General features: G+C 46.4%; 1 protein-coding gene across 3 annotated transcripts in view; it reads right to left on the bottom strand.

The window, feature by feature from the left end:
- Positions 1-13568, bottom strand: part of bcas1 (brain enriched myelin associated protein 1) — a 187070-nt gene that overhangs the window by 83957 nt on the left and 89545 nt on the right. For all 3 annotated transcript variants that reach the window (XM_070896043.1, XM_070896042.1, XM_070896044.1), the window contains one exon: positions 10470-11014. In XM_070896043.1, coding sequence (XP_070752144.1) covers positions 10470-11014 — 545 coding nt within the window. The remainder of the gene's footprint in view (positions 1-10469; positions 11015-13568) is intronic.

Below are 13568 nucleotides of genomic sequence, written 5' to 3'. Positions count from 1 at the left end.
TTACTGGATAATGAACTGAAGCACAAACCCTGGATGACTTTTTCCCTTTGATTGTTTAAGATTTCAAGCATGGCTCCTCTGACTGAAGTGTCAGCCTATTTTATGCCTTAGAGTTGAGCTTAAACTCATATCTGAAATTGCCCCCTTCCGTAAGCTCCATTACTGCCTCTAAGAGGTGGGAATGGAGCGGAGAGGCCTTACCAACCGGGGGCAGGTGGATAGGCCGATCCATCCAGAATTGCCCCTGGACCGGAAGCGGTGGTAACGGGTTTCCGCTCTGCCCGTGTTCCCATCGCATTGGGCACGCACCGGGCGGCGACCTCCTTTCCAACCCCGCACGGAATTGCCCTGCGGGTGCGGCACTGCCACCGATTGGTGCCACTGACAGCTTTCCCTGTTGGTATATTCTCTGTGGCTGGGTGGCATAGCAGCCCTTAAAGGGGAGGTCGCACTGCCGGCGACTCGATTTTATTTTTTATTGTCGGCCGACTGCCAGGTCACTCAGAGACTCAGCATTGAAATCCATGTGAGGACGTGAAGTAAGTGAATTGTTAAAAGTGTGATAAGTCTTAATTACTACCAAACAACCTAACTGGCCCTGAAAATTTAATTTTACAAGTGTGGAGTCTCATTCCTTCAGAATTTAGTTATTGCTGGAGATTCAAAAAAAAATTACAAATAAAATAAAGCAATGAATTTTTTACTTTTTCTTTCTATCTCTTTTATCTTTCTTCATCCCATCTTTCTTTAGCTCTCTTTGTTTCACTTCCCATACATGATTTTAGTTTGAATCACTCTGCTATTTAAGAATGGTGAGGGGGAAACCAGGGAATTATAGGCCAGTTAGTCTAATATCTGTTGTCGGAAAATTACTAGAGTCTATAATTAAACATAAGGTGACTGAGCACCTTGAACATTTTCAGCTGATCAGAGATAGCCTACAAGGATTTGTGAAAGGTAGGTCATGCCTGAAAAACCCGAATGAATTTTTTAAAGAGGTGACAAAGTAGTGGACAGGGGAATGTCTATGGATGTTATTTATATGGAATTCCAGAAAACGTTTGATAAAGTCCCGTATAAAAGTACTGTTAACTAATGATGAAGCCCGTGGAATTGAAGGCAAATTATTGACCTGGCTAGGAAATTGGCTGAGCGGCAGGAGACAGAGGAGCTGAAATTGCCCTCCACTCAAAACGGAATGCACCTACCGATTTTTAAATGTTCCGTCCACCCTAATGCATGGGGCGGACAATCCGGCAATTTTCAGTATTTTGTTTACGGTTTCCCGTTGGAGCGGTGTTGGTGTCGGGAGTGGGGCAGAAATGCGGGCGGGTCGGAGCGGCTGTCATCAGCGGGGTGGAAGTGGGGGCATGTCGGAACAGCTGACGCGTCACAACGTCCCTCCCCTTCAGGTTAGTGGCAGACACTGGGCCGCCAGGGAGGATTTCAGCCGGGCTGGCCGAACCCGTGGGCATAACTGTCGGCCCGTCCTGGCAGTCAGCCGACAATAAAAAAATAAAATGGAGTCGCTGGCAGCATGACCTCCCCTTTAAGGGTGGACGTGCCGCCCAGCCATGGAGAGCTCCTCGTTGGAGAAAACTGTCAGTGGCATCGACCGACAGAGGCGCCACTTCCACGGGGCAATTCAACACGGGGCAATTCAACACGGGGCAATTCAACACGGGGCAATTCAACACGGGGCAATTCAACACGGGGCAATTCAACACGGGACAATTCAACACGGGGCAATTCAACACGGGGCAATTCAACACGGGGCAATTCAACACGGGGCAATTCAACACGGGGCAATTCAACACGGGGCAATTCAACACGGGGCAATTCAACACGGGGCAATTCAACACGGGACAATTCAACACGGGGCAATTCAACACGGGGCAATTCAACACGGGGCAATTCAACACGGGGCAATTCAACACGGGGCAATTTCCCGCGGGGGTCGGCAAGCAGGTCGCGGCGGTCAGTAAGGGGTTGGCGCATGCCTGACGCGGCGGGGAAACGGGAGGGTGGTCCCATACACTGCTCCAAAAATAAAGGAGTGCAATTTACAAAATGGCGGCCCCTCTGCGATGACGGAGCGGTGAGTCCTTACCACCTCGTGAGGGCAGTTACGGCTCTTATAGAAAGGGTCAATTTCAGCCCTAGAGAATAGGGATAATGGACAGGTACTCAAATTGGCAGGATGTGACTAGCGTGTCCCGCAGGGATCTATGTCTCCCTGATAAAGTTCAACATCCCCACCGACATCTGGTAGTCCCTGACCAAAGACCGCCCTAAGTGGAGGAAGTGCATCCGGGAGGGTGCTGAGCACCTAGAGTCTTGTCGCCGAGAGCATGCAGAAATCAAGCGCAGGCAGCGGAAGGAGCGTGCGGCAAACCTGTCCCACCCACCCTTTCCCTCAACGACTGTCTGTCCCACCTGTGACAGGGATGGTGGCTCCTGTATTGGACTGTTCAGTCATCTAAGGACTCATGTTTAGAGTGGAAGCAAGTCTTCCTCGATTCCGAGCGACTGCCTATGATGATGATGATGATGTTGGGGCCTCAACTATTCACTGTATTTATTAACAACTTAGTGATGGGATAAAAAACTACATATCAAAATATGCTGATGACACAAAGATAGGTGGCATTGCAGGCAGCGTAGATGAAAGTATAAAATTGCAGAGATATTGATAGATTAAGTGAATGGGCAAAACTATGGCCAATGGATTTCAATGTAGGCAAATGTGAGGTCATCCACTTTGGACCCAAGAAGGATAGAACAGGGTATTTCTATATGCTGAAAAGCTAAATACAGTGGTGGTCCAAAGAGGCTTGGGGGTCCATATACATAGATCATTAAATTGTCATGATCAGGGACAGAAAATAATCAAAAAGGCTAGTAGAATGCTGGCCTTTATATCTAGAGGACTAAAATACAAGGGGGTAGAAGTTATGCCGCAGCTATGCAAAGCCCTGGTTAGACCATACCTGGAGTACTGTGAGCAGTTCAGGGCACCACACTTTAGGAAGGATATATTGGCCTTGAAGGGAGTGCAGCGTATGTTTACCAGAATGATACCCGGACTTCAGGGGTTAAATTATGAGGGTTGTATCCTCTGGAATTTAGAAGGTTAAGGGGTGGTTTGATCCAAGTTTTCAAGATATCAAGGGGAACGGATAGGGTAGAGGAGAACTATTTTCGCTGGTTGGGGAGTCTCGGACTAGGTAACATGCAACAAAGACGGGTATATGGAGTTAGGTCGCAGATCAGCAAATGAACGCAGAACAGACTCGAGGGGCTAAATAGCCTGCTCCTGTTTCTATGTTCCCATGAATTATATATTCTAACTTATACTTCCTGGTTTAGATTCTGCATGTCTCAATGAAGATTCTTCAATCTGGTTATGTCAAGAATAAAAACTGAAAAAGACCTGAAAACCCAACAATCATCTGACATTAATAAAATTTCTCATGTTGTATACTATACAGTCTAAATTAGGAAGGGTAGAGAACCATGAACATGTTCAAATTCAGGCTATTATCTGAATAACTCGAAGAGAGTATATTTTATCAATTTTGGTACAAATAAAACAAAATTACTCAAAATGCATTTGAAACCACGTATTTAAGTCAGTAATCTATTTGGGATTTATTTTATCCAATAAACTCTGCTTTCTGTCCAAAATATTTCTAGTATGCATCAGCACAGTTGATGCAATGTGCAACAATGTTGTTTTAAACTACTGTACAAAGTAAACTTGCTCCTGAGGCATATGAACATTCATCACTTTCTCGGCTGTAAATGTGGATCACTAGAATGAACATTTGTACTGAGGCAGGACACTGTGTACAGAAGTTTGTCACAATCAATGACGTTCATGCTAAATGACACCCGGTAAAGGTTTTAATATGTCCCTACTATACAGTACAAATGCACACAAGGCCCATGCTAGAGAGAAGGTCACTTCGTGACCAGTAACCTTTATTAGCCAGCACTGAAGTGCTGAAGATGGATGGAGCTTCCCCTTTTATACCTGAAGGTCCAGGTTAGGAGTGTCTCCCACAAGTTCACCACCTAGTGGTCAGTGTTCTAATGGTGTACAACTTAGGTCAGTTTATACATGGATTACAATGACAGTTGAATACATGACATCACCTCCCCCCCTAAGTCTTATTGGGATCACAAGTTAAGTCTCTCTGGTGGTTGACGCTCCCTTATAGAGCACCTGAGTTGGTGCTCCAGTTGTTGGGCACTGGCCTGAGTGTCTGCTGTTTGCGGTGCCTCAGGCCCGTCCGGACTGCCCACAGTGACTGGGCTCTCCTCCACTTGGTTCTGGTGTTCGGTCACCTGTGGTGGAGTGAACTCTACATCGTGTTCTTCCTCTGCTTCTTCTATGGGGCTGCTGAACCTCCTTTTTGTTTGATCCACGTGTTTGTGGCAGATTTGTCCATTGGTAAGTTTAACTACCAGAATCCTATTTCCCTCTTTGGCAATCACAGTGCCTGCGAGCCATTTGGGCCCTGCAGCGTAGTTGAAGACAAAAACAGGGTCATTGACATCAATACATCGCGCCCTCGCATTCCCATCATGGTAGTCACATTGTGACCAGCGCCTACTCTCAACAATTTCTTTCATGGTGGGGTGTATAAGGGATAACCTGGTTTTGAGCATGCTTTTCATAAGCAACTCTGTAGGTGGAACCCCTGTGAGCGAGTGTGGTCGGGATCTATTGGCCAACGGGAGGCGTGATAAGCAGCTTTGTAGGGAACCCCCTTGGATTCTGAGCATCCGCTATTTGATTATCTGCACTACTCGTTCCGCCTGGCCGTTTGAGGCCGGCTTAAAGAGTGCCGTTCTGACATGGTTGATACCATTTCCTGCCATGAAGTCCTGGAATTCAATGCTTATAAAGCACGGGTCATTATCGCTGACCAAGACGTCCGGTAGGCCACGGGCGGTGAACATTGCCCGTAGACTTTCTACTGTGGCAGAGGATGTGCTTGAATTGAGAATGTCATACTCGATCCATTTGGATTGGCGTCTACTACAACCAAAAACATTTTTCCCATGAAAGGACCTGCGTAGTCCACATGGATGCGTGACCAAGGCTTGGCGGGCCAGGACCAGGGGTTAAGGGGGGCTTCCCTGGGCACATTGCCCAGCTGGGCACATGTGTTGCACCTGCGAACACAAAGTTCCAGGTTTGCATCTATCCCTGGCCACCAAACGTGTGACCTGCCATTTGCCTTCATCATGACAATACCCGGGTGCTCATTGTGGAGTTCTCAGATGAATGCCTCTCTGCCCATCTGGGGCATGACTACTCGGTTTTCCCATAGTAGGCAATCGGCCTGAATCGAGAGTTCATCCTTGCGCCTGTGAAATGGTTTAAATTACTCAGGGCATGCCCCTTAGGTGGCTGCCCAGTCCCCATTCAGGACACATTTCTTGACTAAAGACAGTAGCGGGTCTCTATTTGTCCAGACTTTGATCTGATGGGCTGTCACAGGTGAGCCTTCGATTTCGAAAGCTTCAACAGCCATGACCATCTCAGCAGCATGCTCGGTTGCCCCCTCAGTGGTGGCTAGTGGGAGCCTGCTGAGTGCATCGGCGCAGTTTTCGGTGCCAGGTCTGTGCCGAATTCTATAGTCAAAGGCGGCTAACATGAATGCACACATCTGTATGCGGGCCGACGCATTTGCATTCATGGCCTTGTTGTCGGCCAAAAGGGCGTTAGGGGTTTGTGATCTGTCTCCAGCTCAAATTTCCTGCCAAACAGGTACTGGTGCATTTTTATTACTGCATATACACATGCAAGTGCTTCCTTTTCTACCATCCCGTAGCCCCTTTCTGCCTGGGACAGACTTCTGGAGACAAAAGCTACCGGCTTTAACTGACCCTTGGCATTAACATGCTGCAACACACACCCAACCCCATAGGACGACGCATCTCACGTTAAAACAAGTTTCTTACATGGGTCATACAGCATTAAGAGATTGCTGGAGCATAGCAAATTGCATGCTCTATCAAAAGCCCTTTCCTGGCTGTCCCCCAAGACCCATTCGTGACCTTTGTGTAGGAGCACGTGTAACGGCTCTAACAGCGTGCTCAATTTGGGAAGAAAGTTACCAAAATAGTTCAGAAGCCCCAGGAACGAACGCAGCTCCGTCGTGTTACGGGGTCTGGGTGCTCTCTGGATCGTTTCCATTTTGGACGCAGTAGGTCTGATCCCGGCTGCTGCTACCCTCCTCCCCAGGAATTCTACCTCTGTAGCTAGGAAGACGCACTTCACCTTTTTCAGTCGCAGACCTACCCAATCGTCTGCATAGCACCCCCTCCAGGTTGTGGAGGTGTTCTTCAGTATCGCAACCCGTGATGAGGATGTCGTCTTGAAAAACTACCGTCCTTGGACGCGACTTGAGGAGACTTTCCATGTTTCGTTGAAAGATCGCGGCGACCAAGCGAATCCCGAACGGACATCTATTGTACTCAAACAACCCCTTGTGTGTCGTATGGTGGTCAGCTTCTTCGACTCACTCGCCAGCTCCTGGGTCATGTAAGCTGAGGTCAGGTCCAATTTTGAAAAAAGTTTGCCACCGGATAGTGTCACAAAGAGGTCCTCTGCTCTCGGTAGCGGGTACTGGTCTTGGATTGAGACCCAATTGATGGTGGCCTTGTAATCACCACATATCCTGACCAACCCATCCGCCTTGAGCACCGGCACAATCAGGCTTGCCCAGTCACTGAATTCGACTGGCGAGATGATGCCTTCCCTCAGCAGGCGGTCCAATTCGCCTTCTATCTTTTCCCGCATCACGTACGGCACCGCTCTGGCCTTGTGGTGTACTGGCCTGGCGTCCGGGTTTATGTGAATCATTACCTTGATCCACATGAAAGTGCCAATGCGGGTTGAAATAGTGAGTCAAATTTGTCCAGGGCCTGTGAGCATGATATTTGCTCCACAGAAGAAATTGCATTGACATCACCCCATTTCCAGTTCATGACAGCAAACCAACTCCTCCACAGCAGTGCGGGACCATCCCCCACGTCAATCCAGAGTGGCAACCTGTTTTCCGAATCTTTGTGGGTCACGACTACCGTGGCGCTGCCTAGCATCAGAATGATCTCCTTTGTAAATGTCCGTAGCTGTGCGTCAATCGGTAATAATTTTGGCCTCCTGGCCTTAGACGCCCACAACTTGTCGAACTGTTTGATACTCATCAGGAACTGGCTGGCCTCCATGTCTAGCTCCATTGATACTGGGATGCCATTGAGGAGCACTTTCACCATTATCGGTGGCGTCCTGTGTATGAACTGTATATGTGCTCCACATGAACTCGCTGAACTTCAGCTTCCAGCGAGTTCCCCCAGTGTCCATTTGGCCTCGTAGGGCTTACATCGGGCCCATCCTCTTCGTACATCAACCTGGCTGCAGGCTTCCTGCTCATATGCGCCAAGTGACCGCTGACGTTGCAGTTTCTGCAGGTATATTGCTGATACCTGCAAGCTCTGGCTGTGTGTTTGCCTCCACACTTCCAGCATGAGCCGTTGCTGGAAACAAAAGGTCCATTACTAGTCGATCATCTCTGACTGTCTCTGTAACTGTCCTTCTAAACGCACCATTGACAGGTGTTGATGGCCCCATTACTGGCTGCATTGTCCCTTGCGATGGCATGAATCGCCGTTCAGCTAGCCATTGTCTCTGTTGAATTTCCCCCCTTGGGTTCGACTATATGCTTGGGCATGTCCGATTGCCCCTGTCTGCCTGGAGAACTGTGTGCCGCATTAACAATGTTGACTCCCTGTCCATTTGCTACATTTAAACCAAGATTTTTGTCAAACATCATTCTGGTCCCCTGAGATCAATGTCTGGGCCATCAAAGCCGCCGTTTCCAGGGTCAAGTCTTTGGTCTCAATCAGTTTCCTGAAAACCCCAGCGTGCCCGATGCCCTCAATAAAAAAGTCTCGCAGCATCTCTGCTCTGCATGCATCTGGGAACTTACATAGGCTCGCCAGTCGCCGGAGGTCTGCCACGAAGTCTGGAACACTTTGCCCTTCTCGCCACCAGTGCGTGTAAAACCGGTGACTCGCTAGGTGCATGCTGCTCGCCGGTTTAAAGTGTTCCCCAATTAACTTACTGAGCTCTTCAAAAGTCTTGTCCGCCGGCTTCTCTGGCGCTAGAAGGTCCTTCATCAGGGAGTAGGTCCCGGATCCACAAACCGTCAGGAGATGAGCCCTGCATTTGTCGGCCGAATCCTGTCCCAGCCATTCCTTAGTGACGAAACTTTGCTGTAGTCTCTCAATGAAATCGTCCCAATCATCACCAACACAGTACCTCTTGTCTGTGCTGCTAGTGGCCATGCTCACGTGGTTTAAATCCCAGTTTCTCGTCGTCAATAATATGTCCTTACTTTACAGTACAAATGCACACAAGGCCCATACTAGAGAGAAGGTCACTCCGTGACCAGTAACCTTTATTAGCCAGCACTGAAGTGCTGAAGATGGATGGAGCTTCCCCTTGTATACCTGAAGGTCCAGGTTAGGAGTGTCTCCCACAAGTTCACCACCTAGTGGTCAGTGTTCTCACGGTGTACAACTTAGGTCAGTTTATACATAGATTACAATGACAGTTGAATACATGACAGGTTTGAATGAACACACTGTATATTTGTGCAATAAGAACAGGCATACTGACCCATTTCAGTTAGAACAATGGAAGAAATAAAACGGAAAGAAAGAAAAAAGATGAAATGATCATAAACAATACAAGCTCTCCGAGTACTGGGGAACATTTTATTAACAGGAATATATTTTTCTATTTTATCATCCTCCAGCTTTTTTTTCTCCGCTCCAGAAGGTGTTAACTCGCACTGGGGAATGATTCCATAGACTCACTATCTGCAGCAAAATGGCTAATTTATCTTGTGAGCCTAGGTGGTCGGCGGTTGGACAGTTAGATGATTCTGGGGATGAGGGGGTTGACTTATGAGGAAAGGTTGAGTAGGTTGGGCCTCTCCTCATTGGAATTCAGAAGAATGAGAGGTGATCTTATCGAAACGTATAAGAATATGAGGGAGCTTGACAGGGTGGATGCAGAGAGGATGTTTCCACTGATGGGGGAGACTAGAACTAGAGGGCATGATTTTAGAATAAGGGGCCGTCCATTTAAAACTGAGATGAGGAGAAATTTCTTCTCTCAGAGGGTTGTAAATCTGTGGAATTCGCTGCCTCAGAGAGCTGTGGAAGCTGGGACTTTGAATAGATTTAAGACAGAAAAAGACAGTTTCTTAAACAATAAGGGGATAAGAGGTTATGGGGACAGGCGGGAAAGTGAAGCTGAGTCCATGATCAGATCAGCCACAATCGTATTGAATGGCAGTGCAGGCTCGAGGGGCTGTATGGCCTACTCCTGTTCCTATTTCTTATGTTCTTATGTTCTTATGACTGTTTGACTTGCAGGGCCATCACAGCCGAGACCAATCTTAGTTTCAGTGGAATTCCACACATGTGCTCTTTCTGGTACATTTTGCTGAACCACGCTCGAGAGTGGAAACACTGGTGGTTGCATTTCCTATCTCGCCCAGGGAAGCTGAAGCTACCATCATGGTAAACCTACCTGTAGCATGACGGAGATTGCCTAAAGCATTTGAGATAAACAACTGAACCGTGAACTTTTCTGAACCTTACAGAACATTTACCTAACAAACATACTGCCGATGAATCCAGCCATACAATACCCGAAGGAAATGCGCATCTCAGCCATATTGCGAAAGGAAAAACAAATTGTCGTACAACGCCCGCACTTGAAAGCTCCTTTTTATATATTTAGATATGCAAATAAGGGGGCTAATACCTGTTTGATGCCCCCACTGCAAGATTGGTTTGCCCTGAGGCAGCCAGCACCTGCTTCTCTTCGGAAAACCAGACCTTGAGACCGCCTGCTACCAAAAATGTAGCTTTTAAACATTTACTTATCTGAATGTGGAGCCGGGAAGAGCAGCTCCTCCCGACCCTACATTTAAAGAATGTGGGCCGCCACTCTCCCACCCGCAATTATTGCCGCTTCCCTCCTCCCTGCCTATGCCCTATCTCTCTGCACCCGTCCTCAGCTTCCTATCTCCCAAACCTCACTTACCTGAAGGCCACTGCGTTGTTAACAGTGGCACAATCTTCATTTACTCTTCGCTGACTGTTTGCACCACACGCACTTGGTGTTAATGAGGCTCAACACCCAATATCAGGGGCACCTTGGGCCTCACCATTCAAGGGGCAGGGATTTTATCCTGCCCACCCCCCCCGAAAATTGCGCCCAAAAATGGGCACGCCCAAATTTCTACCCATATATATTTTAATTCCAGAACTTTTTAATGCATGTCTGGAAACAAAATACATTTAAACAATTTTAAACATCCCTTACTTCCATTTGGAGATGCTGAGTTAACTGGATGAAAGCAAGTAGTACTCACCAAGTATTGGTGCACGCTATCCAGCCTATGTATAAGTTCTGCAGCTTCTTTATCAGCAGCAGCTGGGTCCTGACTTCCAGGAGTGTTCAGATCTCCCTGGTTCTCATTTTGTAGTTTGCCTTTATCTCCCTGTTTGAACAGTTTGTCAAAAAAGCTCACTTCTTTTTGCTTTGGTTGTTCTGATTCTTTTTCAGAGTGCTCTGCTGTATCGGACGATTCAGTCGAGAGCTGCTGTTGCTTTTGAGCGGAGCTCCCCTTGTGTGAGGAGGATTTTTGAAGATTCACTTTATCAACTGATGCTGTGTTCACTGAGATGCTCTCTTGATTGGTTTGGAGCTTCACCGACCCTGATATTGGCTCTGCAGAGGGACCATCAGTACGCCCTGGTACAGAGCGAGAAAAAGACATGGAAAATATTGATTTAGAAACTGCCTTGGCAGACTTCTCAAGTTCTTTTTCGTCTGCTTTAGTATTGGAGCTCATCTCTTTTGTCTTCTGCGGTGTGAAGGTCCCTGTGTCCTGCTTACCATCTGCTACTGTGTCTACTGCAAATAAAAAAATGAACAAAGATCTTGTTAATAATCAGTCAACAGAGTGTTGTAGATATGTCACATGCATTCTTAATTTGAGTATGTCCACATCTACCTGGCACAAACACGATTTTCCCTCAGACTTAATCAACTACAATCATAAACTGAAAAGAATTTAAATGCTGCTGCTCAAAGCATCAACTAACTTGTGTTAGTATGAAACAATACGGCAAATTACAATTTGAGGACTGCAAGTATGCTGGCTATGAGCATATTAGTTTTAAAGCATGTTGAAAATGCTAAGAGATTGTTGTTGGTACAGGGTGAGATAAAGCCCAGAAAAAGTTACAATCTAGATATATATATGGAGATGGGACAAGTACTATGTGAGCGCTTTGCTCATATCTTTAATCGCTCACTGGAGTCTTAGACTGGAAGGTGCCTAACAAAATTCCAATCTTTTATTCCCTATCTCTGTAATCCCCTCCAGCCCCTCCCCTCCCCTCCCCCTCAAGCTGTTTGCGCTCCACTAATTCTGTCCTCATGAGCATCCCTGATTATAATCGCTCAACCATTGGTGGCCGTGCCTTCTGTTGACTAGGCCCTAAGCTTTTGGAACCCCCTGCTTAAACCTCTCCGCCTCTCTACCTCACTTTCCTCCTTCAAGACACTTCTTAAAACATACATCTTTGACCAAGCTTTGGTCACCAGCACTAATTTCTATTTATGCGGCTTGGTGTCAAGGTTTTAATCTCATAATACTCCTCTGAAGCGTCTTGGGACATTTCACTATGTTAAAGGTGCTACATACATGCAAGTTGTTGTTTTTAAAAGGAGATAAGGCAGATCTGGGTAACTTTAGGCAGATGGAGTATAATGTTGGAAAGTGTGAGATCGTGCACTTTGGCAGAAAAAATCAAAGAGCAAGTTATTATTTAAATGGAGAAAGATTGCAAAGTGCTGCAGTACAGTGGGACCTGCATGAAACACAAAAGGATAGTATGTAGGTATGGCAAGTGATCAGGAAGGCCAATGGAATCTTGGCCTTTATTGCAAAGGGGATGGAGTATAAAAGCAGGGAAGTCTTGCTACAGTTGTACAGGGTATTGGTGAGGCCACACCTGGAATATTGCGTGCAGTTTTGGTTTCCATATTTACAAAAGGATATACTGCTTTGGAGGCAATTCAGAGAAGGTTCACTAGGTTGATTCCGGAGATGAGGGGGTTGACTTTATGAGAAAAGGTTGAGTAGGTTGGGCCTCTACTCATTGGAATTCAGAAGAATGAGAGGTGATCTTATCGAAACGTATAAGATTATGAGGGGGCTTGACAAGGTAGATGCAGAGAGGATGTTTGCACTGATAGGGAAGACGAGAACTAGAGGGCATAATCTTAGAATAAGGGGCCGTCCATTTAAAACGGAGATGAGGAGAAATTTCTTCTCTCAGAGGGTTGTAAATCTGTGGAATTCGCTGCCGCAGAGAGCTGTGGAAGCTGGGACATTGAATAAATTTAAGACAGAAATAGACAGTTTCTTAAACGATAAGGGGTTATGGGGAACGCGCAGGGAAGTGAAGCTGATTCCACGATCGGATCAGCCATGATCGTATTAAATGGCAGAGCAGGCTCAAGGGGCTGTATGATGTACTCCTGCTTCTATTTCTTATGTTCTTATGTTCTTTTATTAGCTTGACATCGGTAATAGACAAAATGCTCAAGGAAATCATTAGGGATACACAATGGGCGTGAAATACTGGCCTCGTCGGGACCGTACAGAGTGTGTATGGACCCGGCGAGGCCTCGCAAAAGCCGGTTTTCAGTGTGCAATGCTTTTCCGATCTGTCAAGTTTTGGCTTGACAGGTCCTCCGCATCCCCACAGCAAAGACATTTGCCGGGTGAGATTGGACTATTTGCCCATCTCTTGCCTAGCGAGTGTCCTTGAAACTTTTACGTCTGGTAAAAGCAGGCGCATAGCCTACTTTTACCAGCGTAATTGTTTTAAAACACATAAAAATTAAATTTAAACACACATTTTTAGAGTAAAAACCCTGTCCATTAGGTAAGTTTATTTTAAACCCTATTAAAACACATTAAAAAAAAATATTTTTTCAAAATCATTTAATTAACTTTAATTTCAATTAATTTTAAATATGTGAGGTGTTTTATTTATTATGTTGTGTTTGGGTGTTTTAGGGGGTTATTCTCATTGATAGTAATGGGAACGCATAAAATCGGATTTCCCATTATTATCAATGAAAATACTGTATCGTGATTGGTTGTCCAGACCCACATGACTTCAGCTTCTCCGTCTGTATCTCGAAGACGTGGGCACGCTGCGAAGCATGGGAAAAGATGGCCTCCGACCGGAATCCAAGGCCCCTCCGGACCACCGGGTACTTTCGCAAAAAACATTTGGGACGGAGGCGTTCGTCCGAAGGAAGCTTCTGAACGGAATTTCAGGGCCTATATAACTACTTAGACAAAAAAGGCCATATCAGGGACACCCACAAAGCTTCCAGAAAAGAAGGGCGTGCCTTACCAATTTGATTGTATTTTTGAATTACCAGC

The sequence above is a fragment of the Pristiophorus japonicus genome, chromosome 12 (genome assembly GCF_044704955.1).
Source record: "Pristiophorus japonicus isolate sPriJap1 chromosome 12, sPriJap1.hap1, whole genome shotgun sequence".
NCBI lineage: Eukaryota > Metazoa > Chordata > Chondrichthyes > Pristiophoridae > Pristiophorus > Pristiophorus japonicus.
Note: the sequence above shows the minus strand (reverse complement) of the source record. Positions and strands in the feature narration are given on the sequence as shown.